Source organism: Natator depressus, chromosome 1 (assembly GCF_965152275.1).
Source record: "Natator depressus isolate rNatDep1 chromosome 1, rNatDep2.hap1, whole genome shotgun sequence".
Lineage (NCBI taxonomy): Eukaryota > Metazoa > Chordata > Testudines > Cheloniidae > Natator > Natator depressus.
Window position 1 is genome coordinate 216,595,007 of NC_134234.1, and position 22,831 is coordinate 216,617,837.

Consider the following 22,831-nt stretch of genomic DNA (forward strand, 5'->3'; position numbering starts at 1 on the left):
ATATTTTCCAGTTTAACCCTTAGGATCCTGGGGCTGAGAAGTGAGGAAACATCTTATTAAATGGCTTGAATTTCCTAACGTTTTTATACTAGCTGAGTTACCCCATAATCCCTAGCACATAGCTGCATGGAATCCAAGACAGTTCTCTAGCTATTGTAGTAAGATGTTTGAGGTGTCTGTCTATAATCCCAAGTTTAGTGTAACAATTGCTATACCAGGAGTGGGATTGTTTGCCCATTTCTGCTGCTTTGTGGAGATGGAGGTTTGAATCATTTCTTGCCTACTAGCTTGAAGACCTTGATGAATTTGGGAGTGGCAGTGAGGGACATATTAGCATTTTCAAAGATGGAAGATGGGGGTGGAAGACATCTTGTGCTTCCAGAAACCCTTATGACAGAGCTGGGTATGGGTCTGGAAAAAGGCAGCTAGGGACAGACTGAGGTTGGGGCAAGGGAATGTGCTTGTGAGAGAGAGGGCAGGGTAGTGGGGATGGGTCTAGAATTGTGTAAATGCAACATGCTCAATGTAGATCTCATTTACATGCACCAATGTAAATCAGGAGTAACTCCATTGAAGTCAACGAAGATAAACACATGGCAAAACCATGTGAGATCAGACAGCTCCCAGCTCCATGAATGTTGATGGACTTGGGCTGATGAGTTGCCAAATAGTACTAGAAACCAAACACAGCCTGAGGTTGGGTGTATTCAGGGTTTTGGATGAATTCTTTACATCCCACTACTGAAGACGTAGACATATGCCAGCTTCCAAAGGGCTGGTAATCGAAGATATTGTAACAGGTAAGGAATGTTTTTTGAAATATATGTTGTTTATCTTGACAGCGTCCCTTTACATTGCTACTAAGGGTATATCTACACCGCACCCCGTACGTGTGGCTACACGCCATAGTGAAAAGCAGGCTGTATCCACACTACGGTGTGTAGCTTCCTGTGCAAGGAAAGACTTCAGCAGCTCCTTGTTGTGGGGGAAAGCAGGCTCCAGCAGCAGGGAGGCAGCTGGACACTACATGGCTAAAACCAAGGAAAGGCACTGCTTGGGCATGTAGAAAGCCCCATGTAGGATGCATACACTAAGGGTCTGGCATGTCTTTACTCTACTTGCCTAAGCAGCACCTCACACCATCTGCACTGGTAATTATACCCATGCTAGCGGGGGAGCGGGGAAGGACACAGGACGTAGTGTATGCACTCTACATGCTGACGAAAGGAGTGTGCACTGTAGACATACCCTAATGATTCTCTGTTTATTGTATACTGCATGGGCCTGACCCACTTCTCCCGTATACTGGTTTATTTCTTATTCGTGTAACTTCATGAACTTGAGTGGAGTCACTCCTGATCTGCACTGCAGAGAGAGGAGAATCAGGTCCATATATTTAAATCAAAATGAAAAGCAAGGGTAGAATGACATTCACCAGTGAGTTACTTTTAATCAGGCTTTTATTATGTGAAACATATTTCTTTTGGATTCTTTTTTCAGTAATCACAATATTTAAAGGTAAAGTGGAAGAAGTTGAACTGCCTGAGGATAAAGTAGACATCATCATCAGTGAATGGATGGGTTACTGTCTTTTCTATGAGTCAATGCTAAACACAGTCATCTTTGCACGAGACAAGTGGCTGGTAGGTGCTCTGCATGTCATACTCCTTGCTGGAGGTCTGGTCATTTATTTTCCAGTTGCAAGCCCTCCTCTCCTACTACCACCAGCATCAAAAAGACACAGTTACGTTCAAGTGCCCTTTCTTAGGCTTTATTAGAAAGATTAGCATGGGGAGCTCAGTAAACGGGGAAACCTTTAATTTTAAAGGTAAGCTTTGCTTTTGAGTGACAGCTGGTACAATTCCAATCGACTCTATTTATCTAACAACATTGCCCCAGGGTGCAAGAATCTCTGAGATATTAAAAGCCGATGTGAAAATCTGAAGGAGAACAATAAAGGCATGCGGGGGGTGCTTGTCTGGTTTTTGTATGTGCAGTTCAAAATGTGATGTCTTTGTCAGGTGAATAGATTACGAGATCCATTTCCCCACAATTCATCAACAGAAACCTGGAGGGCTTATGTTTCCAGACCGGGCTGCTTTGTACGTGGTAGCAATTGAAGACAGACAGTACAAGGACTTCAAAATTCACTGTAAGTACAAGTCTAATACATTCCTCCTGTGCGATCAACTCCATGAAAATATTTTTATTTCCCCATTCACATTGTTATAGAGTAGCCTTTTGGACTATTTAAAATAGATACATTGGACATGATTCTCCTCTCACTTTATCTTAATTTTACACCAGTGTGACTTCACTGGAGTTACTCCTGATTTACACTAGTGTGAGGTTAGATAAGACAAAACCCTCAGGTGGCTTTCTTACACTTGGTGTGTTATTTGCAAACTGCATGAAATAATGAGAAAATGCACCGCCATTTTAAGAATGACTATTTGTTTTAATAGGCTGGATCTTCAGGTGTGTAAATCAACATAGCTCTGTTGACTTCAGTGGAGTTAGGCTGATTTACACCAGATGAGCATACGGCCAAAAGTTACAGCTATTGCTTGCTAGGTGTTTTATCAGCCTCCGTGGCTGTGAAAATACATACTGCCCCTGCTGATATTAGCATTTTGCATAAGCACATCTTTATTGTAGCCTGATTCTGGTCTCCCTTAAACTGACATAGATCAAGAGAAACTGCACTGAAGTCAATGGAATGACACCAGTGTAAACCAGGTGTGAGATCAGAATCAGGCCAATTGAACTAAATTGAATTGCTCTTGAATTAGACTTGCGTCAGTGAGATGAGAAACAAGCTCCTTCTGTTTATATAACAACACTCCCTGATTTCATTGTCACATTCTATCAAGCCCATAGCTCTCACTCCTTGAATTTCAATCTATTTTTTGCAGTAGGAAGGTGGTGGTGGTGGGGTGTCATTCTTCGTCCTGTATTTGTTTTACATCATCCAGTGTTTATTTGCACCCGAGGAGAGCAGCAATCCTGCCACACTGCTGCAAGCTCCCCTCTGGCAAAGTCTTGCTATAAGAGAAGCTGCTGAGAAAGTTAATGGAGTGTGGGCACTAGGTCACAAATACAATATCCAGATGAACACAACGAAAAATTCATTAGTATCGAACACTGTATTAAGAGGCAGGGAAAAACATGAATAGCAACGTTGTAGGTTGAATGTCTGATTGTTCCCCCACCTCCAAAAAAACCCCAACCACCTGTAATCTTCCCTAAATATGAACTTTCTGGATTTTAGAGTTTGGGATTTTTTTAAAAACTGCATCACTCCATTGTGCTATCTAGAGCAATTACCATAAAAATCTACACATTTGACTGCCTAGAAGTATGCAGTGTTGTGGTAGCCTAGAGGCAACACTCAGGTGAAATTTAAAATTTTTATTAAAGCTCATGTTAAAAAATTATATAATACACAGGTTAAGAAAAGAGTGTCTGTACATCTGGGTATAGTGCTTAGATCATCCATAAATACAAAGTTTGTTTTTAAAAGTCAAAAGATACATACAGTGCATAATCAGCAATAACCCAAATTAAGGTGGCCCTTAATTTCACTCAGCTGCCCTTGTTGCCAAGAAGGCTAACGGCATTTTGGGCTGTATAAGTAGGGGCATTGCCAGCAGATCGAGTGACATGATCATTCCCCTCTATTCGACATTGGTGAGGCCTCATCTGGAGTACTGTGTCCAGTTTTGGGCCCCACGCTACAAGAAGGATGTGGAAAAATTGGAAAGAGTCCAGCGGAGGGCAGCAAAAATGATTAGGGGGCTGGAGCACGTGACTTATTAGGAGAGGCTGAGGGAACTGGGACTGTTTAGTCTGCAGAAGAGAAGAATGAGGGGGGATTTGATAGCTGCTTTCAACTACCTGAAGGGGGGTTCCAAAGAGGATGGATCTAGACTGTTTTCAGTGGTACCAGATGATAGAACAAGGAGTAATGGTCTCAAGTTGCAGTTGGGGAGGTTTAGGTTGGATATTAGGAAAAACTTTTTCACTAGGAGGGTTGTGAAGCACTGGAATGGGTTACCTAGGGAGGTGGTTGAATCTCCTTCCTTAGAGGTTTTCAAGGTCAGGCGTGACAAAGCCCTGGCTGGGATGATTTAGTGGGGGATTGGTCCTGCTTTGAGCAGGGGGTTGGACTAGATGATCTCCTGAGGTTCCTTCCAACCCTGATATTCTATGATTCTAAGGTGAATAGATTTAACAATACAGTTTAGATATTAGCATCCAACTAGCTGGGTACATCACTCATGAAAAGTTATACAGAGCGTTTGTTGTGGAAAGCAAGTATATTTCCCTATTCTCAGCATAGTGAGTACAGCTATAACGTTAACAGTTTGCAAGGGAACTTGAAATCTTCACAAGTGGCCACCACTGTAACTGTGAAAGCTTATTGGTACAGTTGGTCAAAAATATATATTTCACATTTTTGAAAAATGAATTTTATTTGTCCAAAATGTATTTATGGAAAAAGTTTCTAAACATAATTTTTCATTTCATTTTGATGGGGAAAACCATAATTTTACTTGAAAAAACAGGGTAGCAAATTAAACAAGCAAGAGTGAGTTGCCCCCCCACCAAAACAAAAGTTTTCAATAAGGTTTTAAAAAAACTGCATGAACATTTACTAAAAAATTTTCATAGAAATTTTTGTTTTGGCTGCAAAGACCTTTTCTGGCAAAAAGAAGTTTCACTGGAAAATTTCCAACCAGCTCTACTCATTAGGGCCATGTGGTATATAGGATCTTGGAAGAGAACCAGTGGGCTCAATCACCAGTCAGATGCACACACACAATTCCTCCTTATCGGCTTCATCCCAGTCTAACAACTTGACAATTCCCCCCTCCTCCCCCCCCAAAAAGAAGTGTCTTGATTTTTCTGACTTAAGTGCAGTCTTGGGGGGGCCTTGTCTTCCATCAAAGGATACAAGTAACTCCCACTGAGCTCAATGGGAGTCATTAGCACCACAAATAGGATTCAGGATTGGGCCCATTACAAGGGTCATCTATAGCAGTGGCTCTCAATCTTTCCAGACTACTGTACCCCTTTCAGGAGTCTGATTTGTTTTGCATACCCCAAGTTTCACCTCACTTAAAAACTACTTGCTTACAAAATCAGACATAAAAATACAAAAGTGTCACAGCACACTATTATTGAAAAATTGTTTCCTTTCTCATTTTTACCATATAATTATAAAATAAATTAATTGGAATATAAACATTGTACTTACATTTCAGTGTATAGCAAATAGAGCAGTATGAACAAGTCATTGTCTGTATGAAATTTTAGTTTGTACTGACTTTGCTAGTGCTCTTTATGTAGCCTGTTGTACAATTAGGCAAATAGCTAGATGAGTTGATGTACCCCCCAGAAGACCTCTGTGTACCCACAGGGTATGCATATCTAGGGTTGCCAACTTTCTAATTCCAGAAAACCAAACACCCTTGCCCCGCCCCCAGCCCTGCCCCTTCCCGAGGCCCTGCCCCCAGTTCACTCCATCCCCCCTCCTACTGTCAGTTGGTCACCTTAACTGTAGGAGACTTCCCATGCTTGCGGGCCCCTTGCCCAGGGGGCTGCAATGCTGCCGGCATGAAGGTTGAGCCCCAGAGCAAAGGGGCCGGAGGCTGGCCGCCTGGCACTGAGAAGGCTTTGCTCTGCCTGGGCCCCGGGCTGCTGGCTGAGTTTTACTGTCTAGTTTTATTGCCTTTTTATTTTCTCTCTCTGATTATGATGTTACCCGGGAGGACTCCCCTCTTCCAGGGGCTGCCTAAATCACTCAGCTGGGAAGGGAGGAGGGTGGGCTGGAGGGGAAAAGATGTTGGGGTGGTGGTGGAGGAGAGAGGATGGGAAGGGAAAGAGACCAAGGACGAGAGTAGGGTGGGGGTGAGAGTGAGCAGTGAAGGAGAGAGGAAGGGGTATGGTGGGGCATGGGGGGTGAATGGGGATGCAGGGGAGACGTAAGGTTACAGGTACATGAGGCTGTGAGGGTCATAGGGGTATATAGGGACATAATGGGAATGCAGCAGAGTATGCAGGTGAATGAGGTGCAGGGCTGTAGGGGGTGAGGGACATGGTGGGCAGCTCTGGGAGGTGGAGAGATGGGTGGGAGAGCACTCTAAGGGGTACAGGGATGGGATGGGTAGGGGTGGAGGGCAGGGCGGGATGGGATGGGGGAGAGATGCAGGGAGGGGGGTGCGGGTTTGGACAGGGAGGGATGCAGTGAGGGGGAGGGGGTGCAGGGCTTGGTGGGGAGGAGTTGCCCAGAGTCTGGGGCTGCTGGGGCCAGTGGTGGACTCAGGAGGACTGTCCCAGGCTGGGGGGATGGGGGGCGGTGCTGCCGGGGCGGAGGCAGTGCTGGGCCGGGCCTCTCCCCAATTCCCCAAGGTGGCTGGGCCAGGCGCTGGGTTTGTCTCATTCTCCTCCCCTCCCCTCCAGCAGCCCCATTCCCAGCACTCAGAGACAGGGATACATACCTCGAACTCCTAAGTGCCGGCGATGGGGTGACCGATCATGGTTCTCTACAGGGCACGCGCCGCAACTTGAGCCCAGCCACAGGAGAAGCACGAGGAGAAGTGGGCCGGTAGCAGTGGGAGAGGCACGTGCCATGACCCCTCAAAGCCACCTGCTGAGCGTTCATGAGTCGCGCAAGTTTGGCCCCTGCCCTGACCCTGCTAATGGGAGCTGCGCCTGCGGGCAGGGCAGTAAGCAGACCCCCCCCCGGCCGCCCCTAAGCATAGGAGCCGGACATGCCGGCTGCTTCCCGGGAGCCGCGTGACGCGGAGGCTAGCAGGGAGCCTGCCAGCCCCACCACGCAGTGCTGCCAACTGGACAGTCAAGAGCCCAGTCAGTGGTGCTGACTGGAGCCACCAGGATCCCTTGTCAACTGGGTGTTCCGGTCAAAAACCGGACACCTGGTCATCGTACGCATACCCCTGGTTGAGAACTACTGATCTATAACATCAAAAGTGAATTGTCATCTCCTCTTTGTCAAAAGCCAGGAATATTTTCAGATTTTTTTTTTTTTTGGTTGCAGAAGCAGACAAAATCCCATAAAATCATAGTTACAAAATGCTGTATGAAGGACACTTCATGTAAAATAACAAAACCTGCTTCCTGTCACCCAAAAAAGCACTCTCCTACTTTTTTACCCTCTCTTTCCATCCTGTTTTCTACTTTCCCTTCTATATCTTGATGTCTTTTCTTCAGGCATATTCAGTGTCCTTGTTTCCCCCTGATTTATTGGTCTGTATGTTTTTTCATCCCTTTTAAATGTGTCTGGTTCTCTTGCCCTCCCCCACCCCTGCAAGCCTATTTTCCTTCAAAACACTTTTCTTTTCTGATATCACCTTTCTTCCTTATTTATACTACCAGTTTTTTGCTCTGTCTTCTTTACTCCTTTCTGTCCCAATCTCTTCTCCCACTGCACTATTCTCTCCCCTCTAACTCCTCCCTAGTATCTCACTTTACTTTTATTTCTCCCCATTACTTTGTTCTTCTTGGGATGGGAACCAGAGTTTCTCACATGTGAAATGCAATGATGGGTGTTTCAGAAGGTGCTCAGAAATCACGCCCCCGCCCCAAATCATGAAATTGGTTTAAAAATAATTATTTTTGGGGGGAATGGGAGTATTTGCTTTCTGATCTGTGATCCTTTAGGATTCATATTTTCCAGCTTTTTTTATGGAACCATGAGGGCTATAAACTTGGCACTTAAAATGAAAGCTGAGATTCTCCTATAGTAACGTGACTCAAGGAGCTGGGGCTTTCAGAAAACACACCAATACTGGGTGAGTAAGGATAGAAATCACAACAAGAGGGTGGAAAAAGAAAAAAGATTTGCAGGGTCACCCCCACCTCCCAAAATGTGGGCAAGCTCCATCAAAGGAAACCATTACCAAAGAATCTTTGCCAAATATGTTGCAATTTAGAATCATACTTACTGACCTTTTACTATTGCTGCCAATTCTGACCCTGCTGGGAATTCCAAGAACTCAACTGCTGTGCTCTGAGAGGAGAAGCTTTTGCAAATCTGCTCCCTACCATGGTTTGCCCATTTACTTTGCTTGTTCTCATGCATAATAATATTTTTAAATGCTCAAAGTACTTTTCCAGCCATTCATCTACCCAGTACATACTGCAGCCCACATGACTTTTGTAACTTTCAGTTTAGACTTTTAATGGGGCATTGAGGTTTAATGGAATTTGACTCATCTGGTTCAGGAGGGTGTAATGTGAGTTTGGTTTAAAAAAACAAATCCAAAAATGTAACAGTTCTTTGTATTTTTTCACAAAGAAATGTCAACCATAAGAGCCGAGCCAGTGTACTTTCCCCCTAGGGGATCATTTGTTCAAAGAAGGAAACTCAGCAAGATAAAAGGCACTTACTGGTACAGTCATCAGAACAGTTCAAATACCCAGTGAGCTCAACTCAGCTTGCAAGCTTTTTAGAAGGCAATCTGTCATGATGTACTTGCATTAAGGTCTTGATCCTCCAAACACTTAAAGATATGCATAACTTTACTCTCATGACTAGTCCACTGACAGGATAGGATCATGTTTTTGCAGGATCAGGGCCTACGAGATTAAATGTTATCTAGAAGTCAGAGCAAGGGACAAGGATCCAGGAATGGATTATTGAGTTCTACTCACAACAATTTGGCTGACTTGCTGTGTGATTTTGGGCAACCCATTTAAATGCTTCAGTCTTTAAAAGTGCCACTGATCTTGGTTTCAGAGGGGTAGCCATGTTAGTCTGTACCAGTAAAAATATATAGCATGAAAAGATGTGGTAAGACAACTTGGTAAGGCAACTCCCATCTTTTCATGTGCTGTATATTTATACCAGCTTACTATATTTTTCACTCCATGCATCTGATGAAGTGGGCTATATCCCACAAAAGCTTATGCCCAAATAAATTTGTTAGTCTCTAAGGTGCCACAAGGACTCTTGGGTGTCTTAATTATTGGGGAACCCAAAACAAGAGGCCACATTTGAAATTGTTTGCCTTGATCTTCCTGTGCCTTATCTGCAAAATGGAGATAATGCCACTTACCTATTTAACAGGGGTGCTGTGAAAGTTAACTAATCGGTTGTGAAATGCTTTAAGATTCTGGAACAGAAGCAGCTATGCAAAGTGAAAAAGATTTATTTATTTGTTTTGTATTACTTCTCACCTTTGACACATCCATTTGCATTGACAGGGTGGGAGAATGTGTATGGCTTCGACATGACCTGTATTAGAGATGTTGCCATGAAGGAGCCCCTGGTCGACATAGTAGATCCAAAGCAAGTGGTGACCAATGCGTGTTTAATAAAGGTTTGGTAATTCCAAATGTACTTAAATGTGAACGCTTAACACTTACTGTGGCATTCTTTGGAGATGCATTATTTTTTCTTTAACACTATCTTTTGGGGCTGCTAACAAGCTGCAGATACCATCAGTATGGAATGTGATAAAACTAAGAGGGAAAATAATCTTAGTTTTCATAATATTCAGTATAAGCATGTTGCTCATGTCGGGTGTCATCAGCTCAGCTAAACATGAATACTAATACCTTGGTCACATATGGTACTACCCAAATTGGAAGATGTCACCTGAGAGTGGGATTTTGTGCTCATCTGGCTGCTGCTATAAATGGATCTCCAAACATACCTTCAAACTCGCACAAATTAAATATAAATCTTTTTTTGGGGGGGAGGGGATAATCAGTGCAAGTACTGGATAAATGGAGACATTGTATATATTTAGATATGCATTTTAATTGTTCTTCCTCCCTGTGAACAGATATTGCAAATTTGAGATGAAAAGCCACTGGGGAGAGGTGTTAAATGGATTTAAGTTACAGTGAAAAGATTAAGGCACCAGATGATATTAACTCTGCTGGAATAACTCCAGTTTTACCCCAGTGTATGAGATCTGCATTTGGCCTTAAATTGTCAACATGATTTCTGTAGCCAAGTTCTCACTCTTTTTCATACTGGAACCTCCCAGCACTCTTCTCCCGTCTAGCTTGGATATAGCTGTGACCCAGCTCCTATTTAGCAATATGTGAAGGGCAGGGTGGTCACAACCCACTGACGACTGTTCACAACCCCAGGTTGAGAATCCATGATAATTCATAGATTCTAAGGCCTTTTCTACACTACCACTTTACAGCGCTGCAACTTTCTTGCTCAGGGGTGTGAAAAAAATAACCTCCTGAGCGCTGCAAGTTTCAGCACTGTAAAGTGGCAGTGTAGACCGTGCACCAGCGCTGCGTGCCCAGCGCAGGTAGCTATTCCCCTCATGGAGGTGGGTTTTTTTATAGTGCTGGGAGAGCTTTAACATTACTAGTGAAGAGATGTCCTTAGGCTAGAAGGGACCTCTGTGATCATATAGTTGGAACTTCTGTATAACACATGGCATAGAAGTTCTCAAATTCCCCTTTTTTAGGGCTAATCCTTGTAGTCCTTATTCCCATGAATAGTCCCAGGGAGTTCAATAGGGCTACTTGCATGAATAAATTCTATTTGCATGAACAATGGTTTGCATGAACCAATTCTACTTTCCCTATTGTTATCTGTATCTCTGGCTGGCTAGAGGCAACGTACTGGGTATTTCTATAAACAAAGAGCAAACAGATTACTTAAATCTGAATATTATTTCAGATTATGAAAGCAGGAAGGAACAAAAGTAAAAGCTGTATGCAGGAGCACAGCGTGTGCATTGCTGTATCTGCACTCAGCTGAACATGAGATGGCTGGCTGTCTTTGTAGAAAGCACAGGCCTTAGTTATTTAAAATCATAGCACACAGGAAACAAAGTTAGTTAAATAGGCTACTGCACACACGATAGTTAAGATGGAATATAACTCTAAAATGAACTTTAAATGAACTAAACAAATGATGGATACATAGTGCAAGAACATATGGTTGAATAGCTTGATTTCCTTGGTATCATGTGACAGCTGCATGTTTGTTGGCCCAAATCTAAAACCTTTAGCAAAAACTCATTGAAGTCAACAGGGTATAGAAAGACAGACTGAGTTGCTGGTCTTAAATTTGCTCCTATTCAAGTTTGTGCTATGCAAGCTAGTACTGGAGAGGGGGAGTAAGAAGTAGCAACAAACCCACTGTCCTAAGGCTTTTCACTCCAATGTTAGCTAGAATTTTCTACACTCAAGTTAATGCCTCTCCAGTTAGCTGCCCAGAGTGTTTGGATTAGCAGCACAGAGAAGGTGAGTCCCCACTGCATTACTAACTCGATTTCAGCAGCTCTCAGGCTTCAACCCACATCCCCAGACAGGCCCGCTAGCTTGAGTTTAAAGCACCACTTAGTTTGAGCTAGAGATCTGTGTGTGCACACAGGAGTAGAGCTATGGGCAACACTTAAGTTATACATTGAGTCAACACTGCAGTGAAGACAAGCCCTTAGAAAGAAAGCGAACACCCCTTCTGTGAACTTTTCTGGAGTGGTCTTATGTTTTGAAAATAAGCAGTTAAATTTAAGGTGCAATAAATTCTGCATTCACCTAACATTACAAATGTTTCTTCCTTATATAACACCTTCCTCTGAGAGAGTCCACCCACTTGCATCTGTCATGAGGGCCATGCCTTCTGAGCAGCAGGCATCATGCATTTAGCAGGGTTTAGCAGATTTTAGAATCAATGAATAGTGCCCCCACCTGGGGAAACAGTGTCAATAACCTGAGGGCAAGCTTTAGTCCCCCAAGGAAATTTTACAGCATAACTAGGGCCCTGTAAAACACATCACGGACCATGAAATCTGGTCTTCCCCCCTCCCCCATGAAATCTGGTCTTTCGTGTGCTTTTACCCTGTACTATACAGATTTCATGGAGGGAGACCAGCGTTTCTCAAGTTGTGGGTCCTGACCCAAAAGAAAGTTGGGGGGGGTCACAAGGTTATTTTAATTGGGTCACGGTATTGCCACCCTTACTTCTGCGCTGCTGCCTTCAGAGCTGGGTGGCTGGAGCGTGGCAGCGGCTGATGAGGGCCCAGCTCTGCAGGCAGCAACACAGAAGTAAGGGTGGCAACACCATACTGTGCCATCCTTACTTCTGCTGGTGGTGGCTCTGCCTTCAGAGCTGGGCTCCCAGCCAACAGGCACTGCTCTCCAGCTGCCAACCTCTGAAGACAGCGCCGTCGGCAGCAGCAGCGCAGAAATAAGGGTAGCAGTACCGCAACCTCCCCTACAATAACCTTGCTACTCCCCCTGCCCATTCCTTTTTGGGTCAGGACCCCTACAATTACAACACTGTGAAATTTCAGATTTAAATAGCTGAAATTATGACATTTATGATTTAAAAAATCCTATGACTGTAAAAATCACCAAAATGGACCGTGAATTTGGTAGGGCTCTAAGCATAACGCGCTTAGTAGGAGCCATGCTAGACTATCTAAGGGCCTGATTTTTCCACCCTTACGTTGAAGAGTGCCTTATTCTATAATAGCGCCATTGGAATCAATGGAACTAATAGCTAAGTCAGGTACTACTCAATGTGAGTAAAGGTCTCAGACTCTTGCCCTAAAGTAGTTGTTGAACTCACAGTCTGCTCAGTGAGAACACAGGAGGTGTCAAGGTGGGCTTTATATAGGGGTATATTTAGCGAACTGTTTCCTGTGTGATGTCTGATTAGTTGGGGATTGGTCCTGCGTTGAGCAGGGGGTTGGACTAGATGACATCCTGAGGACTCTTCCAACCCTAATATTCTATGATTCTATGAGATTTTAAATCTAAAAAAACCCTTAAGAAACTGTAGTAAAAGGCTGGCTGAACAAATATGGGTGCAAGCAGACTGAGAAGGTGGCTCTCCATATGCTGACTCCATAAAAAAGTTTTGGGAACCCACAGCAGTTTTGAGGCTTATCTCCCATCTACTCATAAAGATAAGGTAGGTTGTCATGACCCCCAGGACCTGTTCACAACCTCTTGAGGGTCATGACATCTGGTTGAGAACCCGTAGTCTACATAAACAGCCTTTTCAGCAGGTCTTCCTCATGCAGGGGCTAATGCCTAAAACACACACTGGGGTACCGAACCATGAGAGTACACAGTGGTAACAAAAAACCTGGCTTGTGTTTTCAAGTGTCTCATGATCTGTGGTGTGTCCATTTTTGGGTTGTCCAAAAGGGGGACCTGATTTTCAGAGGGCAGGGGCATAATACTTTCTGCATGGAGTCACACATCCCCAGAGAAGGCTCTGGGAAGCAATGAGCCTGAAGGAAGCACAATGCCTCTAAGTGCCTAGGGAGTTTGGCCACGTGCCAAATGCGCTTCTGCCCATATCCCCACGCTGCAAGAGTGATTTTGCCCCAAGGAGTCTGTGGGAGGGACTGAACCATTCCCCTTCAGCACCAGGAGACAACTCGAGAAGGGTCCCAACACAAGTTCCTTTCTCCCCACTCCTCTTAAAAATAAAAACAAGACCCACAGCACCTACTTTGGCTGTCTTCCACTTCTCTTGCTGTGGTACCACCTTTGCCTGGCTTCCATCCTGTAATCATCTTCAGACAGCATGCTGCGCCTCCACTCCCTAGTTTCTCCTCCTTCCCCTCTAGACCCCTCTTTGTGAAATCTTCTCTGACTCCTCTCCTTCCTCCAAACTCCTCAAGTCTCCTTCCTCTTCCTCCACACCACCTCTCTCTTCCTCCCCCAGATTCCAGTTTCTCCATGAATCCCCCATTCAATCTCACCTCACTCTCCACCCTCATCCCCAAACACTTCATTCTCTCTTCTCCAAACTGCCTCCTGCCCTGTTCTCTTTCCCTCTTCCAAAATCCTGCCATCTTCCTTTCCTCTAATTCCCTCCATAGCTGCACTCCTCCTGTCTGTACTACTAAAGGGGGTGTGTCTGGCAGGGGGAGGTAGAAATTAAAGGAGAAACTGCTATCAGCCAGTGCTGCACCCTCTTGTCCTGGCCAGGCTTCTTCTCTCCTGCAGACCTGGTAAGGGAGGACCCCAGGTAGGAAAGGAGCCAGAGCTGCAGGCTCTTGCCTGCCCAGCAGAATGACACTGCTGAGGGCCCTGCTGGCATGAGACTACAATTGCAGCCACTTCCTGTTATTGAGCCTATTTGGAAGGCCGGCATGGAGGCAGGGTTGACAGAGCACCACAGGTGAAAGTAAGCCGGTACGGTCTGGTACGGCGTACTGGCAAGAGCCAGTACGCTGTGCCACACCAGACTGGCTTCCCCAGGCTGGCGATTTAAAGGACTCCGGCAGCGGGGCTCGGACGGCACTTTAAAGGGCCTGGCGCTCCTGCTGCTGCGGGGAGACCGGGCCCTTTAAAGCCCCGTCCGAGCCCCGCTGCCAGAGCCCCAGCAGCGGGGCTCCTGCAGTGATTTAAAGGGCCTGGGGCTCCCCGCAGCAGCCGGAGCCCTGGGCCCTTTAAAGCGCTGCCGGAGCCCGGCGGCAGGGCTCCATCAGCAATTTAAAGGGCCTGGAGCTCCTCTGCGGTAGTGGCAGCTGGAGTCCCGGGCCCTTTAAATCACCCCTGAGCCCCGGGGCTCCCAGCCACCTCTGCAGCTGGTAGTTCCGGAGGTGATTTAAAGGCCCTGCCTCTTCCGGTGGAGGCCTTGCCCCTGCTCAGGACTCCAGTACCGGTAAGTCCTTTAAGTTACTTTCACCTCTGCAGAGCACTGAGGCAGCTGTACAAAGCACCCTCAGACTCTCCTTCTTTCCTGCTCTGCAGCCTCCTCTCTACAGCCAGCCAAAAGCTCAGGGGCTGAGGGGGAGGCATTGCTGTCCCCTGCTCTCCAAGCTGAAAGTTTGGGAGGGTGATTCCTGCTCCTTCCCCTCTAATTACTCTCACACCCATCACGCACTCTTGAGGTGACTAGTGCCACTTGTGGCAGAAACCAAATCTTCCACACTCCTGCATACAAGAACTGAGTGGGACACATAGCAGGGGAGGTTCCTTATGCCCCTATTCCCCTCTGTGCTTCTCCACAGGCCCCCAGCCACAGTCTGATCCGAGGTAGTTAGCTGCTGTGTTTATCACTCTTACTGTTTCTCAGTTTAACACTTTATTACAATTAAGGGCTCTTGGACCAGCCTTGTGCTCAATTATGCCCCATTTTTGAATAATTTGGAGAGAAATGTGGAGGAGCATGACTTTTCCATCTAATTTTATGCAAAATTAGCATTCAGCCACCTGGGATTTTGGCTGAGAAGCAGGACACACATCTAGTATAGGAATTTGTGGCAGCTGAAATGGAGGTTAAGAACAGGGATTGAGTCAGTACAAAATTGTACAAATTAATCAATACCAGTTTTTTTTTTAATCTCCTACTCTGCATGGCAAATTAAAGTATGGTTCTGCTCTGAAAAAATGACTGTAAAATTGGCACCCGCTTACCAGTATTTTTGTTCCCTGTAGATTTCCAGAGACATTTTTACTAACTTTGCTGACAAAATAATTTTTTTTATTGATTTTGATTCTGCTTCACCCTGCAGAGCCAATGCAGCTCAGAGAGGGGGAGCTGCATTCTAGTCTTTCTTCAACAACAACAACAAAAAATTTATGCTACGTTCCAGTCAGTTACATCTGCAAATCCACTGAAGACAATGGAACTGCAGCTGTCACTGAAGGCTCAATTTGGCTTGCAGAGTCTTTGGCCAAGATTTTGAAAAGTGATTAGTTGTTTTGGGTGCCTAAGTTTTTGGGTCCCCCCTGGAGACCCTTTTTAGGGTCTGATTTACACAGAGCAGATGCTCAGCACTCTCTGCAAATCAGACCCTTAAAGTTGTCTCAAGTCAGACACTCAAAAATTGATGCATCCAAAATTGCTACTTCTTTTTGGGTGAAAGCCATCAGTACCCTGTAATAATAAGGGAGAAAGACATCGCAGGTGGGTTTGCAGGGATGGCAGTTAAAAAATATTTTTACTTGCAGATTAATCATATTTGGAAAGGCATTATTAAGAGACAATAAACGCAGAACCTCTGCAATGCCTTCTATGCAGAATAACTTTTCAGAGAAGTACTGCACTTTAAAGCAGTCAGGCAGTTTTCATTTATACCACTTATAAACATGTGACAGATAATTCAATGCCTCCACATGGCAGATACTCCATGACCTTGGAAACAGAATACATTCTTCATATGGTTGAACTGTTCCTAAACAATATCTCCAATATATTAAGCCAAAACTAGAGCTCTGTTGTTAAAGATGCAGGCCCTCTTACCCTATGTTTTCATCCTCTTGGAAAAACCTATGAATTGTGTGGTCAATGCAAAGAAATCCATTTCTGAATAATAGCTGAGTCTGTCTCTGTTTGTCTTACTATGCCTCTCCTATATTATTGAGCATTCTTGACAAAATATAGAATTGTATTCTGTATAAATGTGCAAGATTCTGATCTCCATTATACTGATATAAATCCAGAGTGATTCCGCTTCAGTCAATCCAGTTACTCCAGGTTTACACTGATGTAATGGAGAAGAGAATCTAGCCCATATGTTTCCTTTTCAGACTTCCGTAGCGTAGAACAAACTTTGTCTCAGAATGCATGAACTGTTTCTGTCTTTTTCTTTATTTTAATGTTGAAATTGATTTTCCTCCTTTTGATATGAAGTGGTGTATTGGACTCATTACCAAATAGTTGCACCTGGTCACCAACAAAAGAGGAAGTGAAGGCAGATGTACTTACAGGGATATAATTAAATGCACCATTTGAAATATAGGCTATCCCATACCATCAGATATAACCAATGGTACACCAAGCCTTGTATCCTGCCTCTCACAGTGTCCAGTATTTAATGCCTCTGAGGAAAACAATGAACATGCATAATACAGCATCCCAAACAACTGTGCAATGCTGTACATGCGTGGGGAGAATTCATCCCGATTCCTGAGGCAATCAGCTTATGCCCTGAAGCGTGAGATCTGATTTGAGCATCAACATAAGCACACTGTCTTGGAGACTGCATCTTTGTTGTTGAATGCCACATTCAAGCCATATTAATATTTAGATAATTTTCTTCTGTGGTCTAAAAAAATCCTGTGCCTAATATTTTGGAATCCATTCTTTGATACAAGGTCAGAAAGCATGATCGGGGGAAGTGGGACCATGTCACTTACTTTGGAGGTTCTGTTTATTTGGCTCTACACAGCTAATGCATATTCCCTTCTGTGAAGAGGATCCAAAAGTGAAAAAAGATGCCCTTACGAATCAAAATTCATAGAAGAGGCCTTAGACATCAACAAATTTAACCATGTTGCCAAGTAGAAATTAGAGGTAGCAAAGTCTATGAACTCATCTTACTCACAACCCTGCCAATGCTGGGTTGTTCATTACAATGTGTCCAGACATGGCCGAAGCAAATAAATTTAAAAATTCAAATGAATATTCATGGCATATTTTCTGCATTATTCACTCAGCTATATATCTGTGTGCAGTTCTTACAAGTGATGAAAACTCCTTCCATCTCCTCTCAGGCCTGACCCAGGTAAACAGATGTGTTATGGCTTAATTTTCTTGCTGTCTCTGCTGCCAGCTTTCATGGCCCTGCCTCCTTTTTTTAAGTCCAAAGTCCGATTTCTGTCCAACCCCTAAGGCTTATGCCCACTCCTACAGTAATATTAACTGTCCTCTGCTGGTTATTAAGGGTCCAATTCTGCCACCCTTCCTCATGCTGAGTAATAATTACACGAGAGAGTAAGGGTCTCGCAATTGGGCCCTGAAGGCTCCCTCTTCTACTTTTTCTCCATATTTCAAAGCATATTTTCTTACCTTGTTTCTCTCTAACTACTGCAACCCCCCCAGGGCAAATTCCCTTTCACTGGTTGGCCTCTCCATTGTTCTCTGCTGAGCTAGTGAGTTATTTGGCTGGCTGCCTGGTTGTAAGATCCCCCTTCTGGGTCATTTGCTGATTTCGTGGATGCTATTCTTCTCAAACATGCCATTGATTTCTTACAGAGCAATGGGCCGCTTGTAGCCTACATTGCTGAGCAATAAATAAAATGTTTAAATACATCACTCAACATGTTAAACAGATCCTCTCACCTAGTCTAGTCAAGACAACTCAACACATACAGACTTCTGTTATGTAAATGGCTTACTCTTTTTCCTCAATGCAGGAAGTGGATATTTATACAGTGAAGACTGAAGAACTGGCTTTTACATCTGCGTTCTGCCTCCAAATTCAGCGCAACGATTACATTCATGCCTTGGTCACCTATTTTAATATTGAATTTACAAAGTGCCACAAGAAAATGGGATTTTCAACAGGTACACTATCTCCTTATTGCCACAGCTCCATTGTGTGATAATCCTGAAGGCGAGAATGTGAATCCTTTATTCACATTGATGAACAGCCCTATTCTTGTGAACAACTGCTCGCCAAAGTGAGTAAGGAGTTCACGGTCTTGCCCTAGCCAGTATAACTTGTTTTTTAAAAAAAAAATCAAATAATTGACTGACTGTATTTAAAGGGACAGGATACCAAAATATCATTGGGCCAGATTGTCATTTGCACTGAGACACCATTATGCAGCTGTGGCAGGCCTTAAAGTGGATGTAACTTAGATCTTGTCAGAAAATGCCCACCCCACCAGAAAATTTTGACTTTTTGGTGAAAAATCAAAATATTATGTTGAAAAGCTGAATTCGATTCTGAAATGCCAATGTGGTGTCTCATGGGAGTTGTAGTTTGAGTGCCTCGTGCACCCATTCTCCTCTATAGTGTGAATTGTCAGGTCTCACTACATCTCCGATGATGCACCAGGATTTCACCTCTTGGTGACAGCAGGCGTGGCATCATGGGATAATGAAGTCTGGCTGCATAGCCTGAACCATAGTGGAGAATAGCCACATGAAGCTACTGAACTACGACTTCCATGAGGCACCTCAGTGGCATACCCAAATAAAAATATTTTAGTTTTCAACTGAACACTTTTTTTTTGCTTTTTCGTTATTAATTTTTTTTGAATTACAATAAAAAAAATCAGACACTTCTGAAAAATTGTTTCGTCAAAAAACCAATTTTCTGTCAAAAAATAGTTTTGACATAAATTTTTCAACATCCCTAATATAAATGTCACTTATAACCAGAGCAGAGCAAAGGAACCTTAGTGCAAATTTAAATGTGGCCCAATGATAATGGAGTGTGTGTGTGTGTGTGTGTTTGTGTGTGTGAAAAATTTGCATTAACTAGAGACACTAGTCCAGCTCCTCAATTGGTGTACATTGGCAGAGAACCACAGACATCAATAGAGCTATGCTGATTAGCCTCATTTAGGTATTTGGCACATCATTATTATACATTTTTTTTAAAATGGGTGAATAGGCTGATATTTGCCTGATAGATTTGCGCATCAATGACTACATGCCTCCATATATTCAGACACACCAGTCTCCTCAGCTCAGGGAGCACAGACGGTCAAATTATGTCAATCTTCTCTAAGGAACATTACGGATGATTGGAAGTCCCTGCACTCTTTCCCCAGAGCGCATCTGTGCCGGGTCAGACTTTATTTGGCCCTAAAATGTTTCCATTTAGAAATTTTACCAGAGACAAATCAAACAGAGAAGAGATTAATTAAGATCCTTTGGCATGGATCTAGATCCAAACTCATGCATGTGGCAGCATCCAACTAGTCTAATGAGTGTGGGAAGCTGTCAGAGGAAGAGTTACTACATAACTTAGGACTTGTCTACACACTAGAGCTGGTTGCGAATTTTCTGATGAAACATTTTTCATCACAAAAGGCTGATTTGTAGAAAGTCGTTTTTGACAAATGGTTTTGAGAAATCTCCCACTTCAAAAACACTTTGAAAATAAATAAATAAACATTTCAAAATTGTTGAAATGTTGCATTTTGACATTTTGTAAACAATAAGGTTTGTTTTTTCTTCAAAATGACTTTTTGTTTCAAAGTTGTAGTTAATTCATACTAAAGAAAGGTAAAAAATAATAACAAAAAAGTTGAAATCAAAATGAAATGTTTTTAAATTATGGAAATGAATTGAATTTTGATTGATCCAATCCAAAAAAAGTTTGGATTGTCTGTTTGTGAAAACTTTAGAGAGATTTACATTTCATCCCTATTTAGGACGCAAAATTATTCAAAATCATGATAGTTTTCCCTTTAAGTGAGAATTATTTCCCACCCAGCTCTGCTATACACATACCTTCTACCATTTTAATTATAACAATATAGTTAAGCGGGTCAACCCCCATTAGGGGTGGGCAAACTACAGCCACAGGCCGGATCTGGCCTGCCAGCCATTTTAATCTGACCCTCGAGCTCCCGCTGGGGAGCAGGGTCTGGGGCTTGTACCGCTCCAGTGCTCCAGCTGAGGAGCAGGGTCGGGGACCATTCCACGCGGCTTCCGGAAGCAGTGGCATGGTCCTGCTTGAGGTAAGAGCCACCCGGAGCCTGCACCCCTGCCCCAACCTCTCCCCATGCCCCAACCTCCTGCCCCAGTCCTGATCCCCCTCCCTCCCTCCGAACCCCTCGATCTCAGCCTGGAGCACCCTCCTGCATCCCAAACCCCTCATCCCCAGCCCCACCCCAGAGCCCGCACCCCCAGCTAGAGGCCTCACACACACACCCCGCACCCCATTCCCCCGCTCCAGCCCAGAGCTCCTTCCTGCACCCTGAACTCCTCATTTCTGGCCCCACCCCAGAGCCCACACCCCCAACCAGAGCCCTCAGCCCCTCCTGCACCCCAGCCCCAATTTTGTGAGCACTCATGGCCCGCCATACAATCTCTATCCCCAGATGTGGCCCTTGGGCCAAAAAGTTTGCCCACCCCGGTATAGATACTAGTATAAAGGTGCATATAGTGACATATTCCCGTAAGAGAAGGGAAAGCTCTCCTGATATAAGCCACATTTTTACTGGTATAATTAGAACCACACTCAGGGTTGTGGTGGTACAACCATTTTAGCTAAATAAAAAAAAAATTGCACCCCTAAGCAAAATTGTTGTACTGGTACAAAATCTGTGAGCAGACCAGGTCTCAGCATCTTTCCCATCATGTCATGAGTTTGATTATGTTAATGTGATCTCAGTGAATGCATGATAATAATACTGGAAGAAACTCAATTTGGCTTGTCACAGACTGTTGCATTTTTACTATGAAGAGCACACTGAACACATATCACTGTCTCCAGCAAACAGCAATTTAAATTGACTCTTCTTAGCAGAAAGAGAGAAGCTGGCTGCTATGAACCAACTGATAGACATGCAAAAAGACTCCTGAATTCTTAAGTGTCTCTCATCTCTGCCTGGTGTTATTGACCCAGGCTCACCAAGAAACACGAAGACTCATTTACCAGAGAAAAAATTTCTCTCTCTCTCTTTTTGTTTTCTTTTTATAAATACCCCCCGTGGCATTTTCTGCTGTTTTCAGCTTTCAGTGGAATGGCTTTGGGGGGGGGGGGGGTGTCCTTAAATACAGTATCACATACAAGTCTGAAAAACATTTTTATTGTTTTAAAAATACATGTGAAAAATATTGCTATGGTTTATATGACTCATTTACTTTGGAAGATCATCTTTCACACTTCCACAGACCCATTGGCCCTTCTCCTCTCATACCGAGGTAAATAAGGAGTGATTGGATTGAAATCGACAGAATTATACTAGGTAAAATCAGTGTGACAGCAGAATCAGACCTCTTGATTACAATGCATAAAACACATTTACAAGCACAGTATTTCAGAGAGGCAGCATCTGTAGATAATCTGTGTAAGAAAAGTAAGGAGCAGGAAAAGGGCATTTAGCTCCATATGCCAGCCTTTTTTTATTGTAGATTTTCACATTACATTCCTGTTCATCCATGCTCTTTGCTCCCATCCTTTGGTTGGTAATTTATTCTCTGGATCTGATTCTCCTCTCACACCAGTGTAGCTCCATTGACTTCAGTTACTCCTGATTTACACTGTAGTATGTGAGAAGAGAGAGAGATCTGTGGGTCCCATGAGAGCTAATAGGAAGAAGCAGGACATTGTATTTTAGTTCCATGGAAGTGGGAGATTAAAATAGATGTAATGATGGAGGAAGTGAGAATGCTTTTCGCATTAGATTTGATTGTTTTATTAGCCATGAGGCTAATGAGCTGGGAGGAAAGGTGGGTCTTAAAATGGTACCAACAGACTCATGGGATCGGTTATTTTAGTGCGTAGGGGCCACAACTTGAGACCAGGGCCCCAGTGTGCTAGGTATTATATAGACATCTCAAGGCATCTCAGTGCCCTGGCCTGCAGTTCAGCCTATGAGGGTGTGAATAGGAATGCGCACCAAAGTGCATTGCTGTAACTCCCCTGTGGACACTACCTGTGTGAACTAAAAGGTTCCTAGTTCGCATTAACATAGTCCTCTTGAAAGAGGACTACAGTAATGCAAAATAGGAACCGTTTGGTTGGAACTGCAGTGTCCAGCAGGGGGAGTTATAGTGCAACACACCCCTGTAGTCTGAATGGTGGGGCAGTGTAGACATAGCCTCACTGGGGTCTGTAGGTACTATTGTGATTGGGAGTAAAAGGCAGTCTCTGCTGCAAAATTGGACAGTGTAAATAGACAAGAGAAACAGAGTGAGAGAAAGGAAATATTAATTAAGACTCAGTTAAGTGACTTGCCCAAGAACCCAGATAGTTGTCCTAGTAAGGAATGTGTTCATGGAAATCATCAAGTAATGCCGTACAAGGATATCAGAGTTATGAATGCAAACTTGGGAAATCAAAAAATCTAGGGTAAAATGTTCAAAAGTGCCCAAGTGACTTAGGAGCCCGAGTTCCATTTTCAAAACTGACTTAGGAGTCTAAACGTTTTGAAATTCAGTGAGACTTAG

The 22,831-nt window shown here is 43.8% G+C and overlaps 1 protein-coding gene across 3 annotated transcripts in view; it reads left to right on the forward strand.

Annotated features, from left to right (window-relative positions):
* PRMT8 (protein arginine methyltransferase 8) overlaps nucleotides 1-22,831 on the forward strand; it is a 102,164-nt gene that overhangs the window by 74,649 nt on the left and 4,684 nt on the right. For all 3 annotated transcript variants that reach the window (XM_074935631.1, XM_074935617.1, XM_074935623.1), the window contains 4 exons: nucleotides 1,501-1,643; nucleotides 2,065-2,152; nucleotides 9,232-9,347; nucleotides 18,112-18,262. In XM_074935631.1, the coding sequence (XP_074791732.1) occupies nucleotides 1,501-1,643; nucleotides 2,065-2,152; nucleotides 9,232-9,347; nucleotides 18,112-18,262 (498 nt within the window). The remainder of the gene's footprint in view (nucleotides 1-1,500; nucleotides 1,644-2,064; nucleotides 2,153-9,231; nucleotides 9,348-18,111; nucleotides 18,263-22,831) is intronic.